The sequence below is a fragment of the Penaeus monodon genome, chromosome 27, assembly GCF_015228065.2.
Source record: "Penaeus monodon isolate SGIC_2016 chromosome 27, NSTDA_Pmon_1, whole genome shotgun sequence".
Classification (NCBI taxonomy): domain Eukaryota; kingdom Metazoa; phylum Arthropoda; class Malacostraca; order Decapoda; family Penaeidae; genus Penaeus; species Penaeus monodon.
Window position 1 is genome coordinate 33,484,431 of NC_051412.1, and position 481 is coordinate 33,484,911.

Below are 481 nucleotides of genomic sequence, written 5' to 3' on the forward strand. Positions count from 1 at the left end.
ACAATGCCATCACACACGTTACATCTCACCAATGCCTAAAACTATCTGCCTCACCTGGTAACAGTGCCTCCAAACATGCCCGGGGATCGCCTGGAGATGGCACCTTGGAGTGGCTCTCCCTCTGTCTGCCAGCTGATGGAAGACGCTGGAAGACTCGAGGATGTTTCACAAGTGAGGATAGCTTCCTGTCCGGCTTCCACAGCTTCCGGCGAGACCCACCCAGTCACCTCCCAGGGCGTGACTGAGTGGTATAAAAAAAGCAAAAAAGAGAGAGAGAAAAAAAAGAGATTATTACGATGATAATTTGTGTGCGATATAACAGCAACTCAGGGGAGATAAGGAAATATTTATGAGTTAATGATTATGGTGGTGTTAGTATGAAATTATATTATATACCTGTTTATCATATCTACTCTGCCTTTAAAGTTTCGGTATTCCGTGAAATTGATATTTAGACTATATGCTAATAATGTAACACAAG

At 43.0% G+C, this 481-nt stretch overlaps 2 protein-coding genes across 2 annotated transcripts in view; both read right to left on the minus strand.

Moving 5' to 3' along the window:
• LOC119590499 (synaptogenesis protein syg-2-like) overlaps window positions 1–168 on the minus strand; it is a 72,102-nt gene extending 71,934 nt beyond the window's left edge. Inside the window, exon 1 of the mRNA XM_037939149.1 lies at window positions 55–168. Coding sequence (XP_037795077.1) covers window positions 55–77 — 23 coding nt within the window. The 5' untranslated portion in view covers window positions 78–168. The remainder of the gene's footprint in view (window positions 1–54) is intronic.
• Window positions 132–481, minus strand: part of LOC119590500 (synaptogenesis protein syg-2-like) — a 61,352-nt gene continuing 61,002 nt past the window's right edge. Inside the window, exon 8 of the mRNA XM_037939150.1 lies at window positions 132–241. Within this exon, the coding sequence (XP_037795078.1) occupies window positions 224–241 (18 nt within the window). The 3' untranslated portion in view covers window positions 132–223. The remainder of the gene's footprint in view (window positions 242–481) is intronic.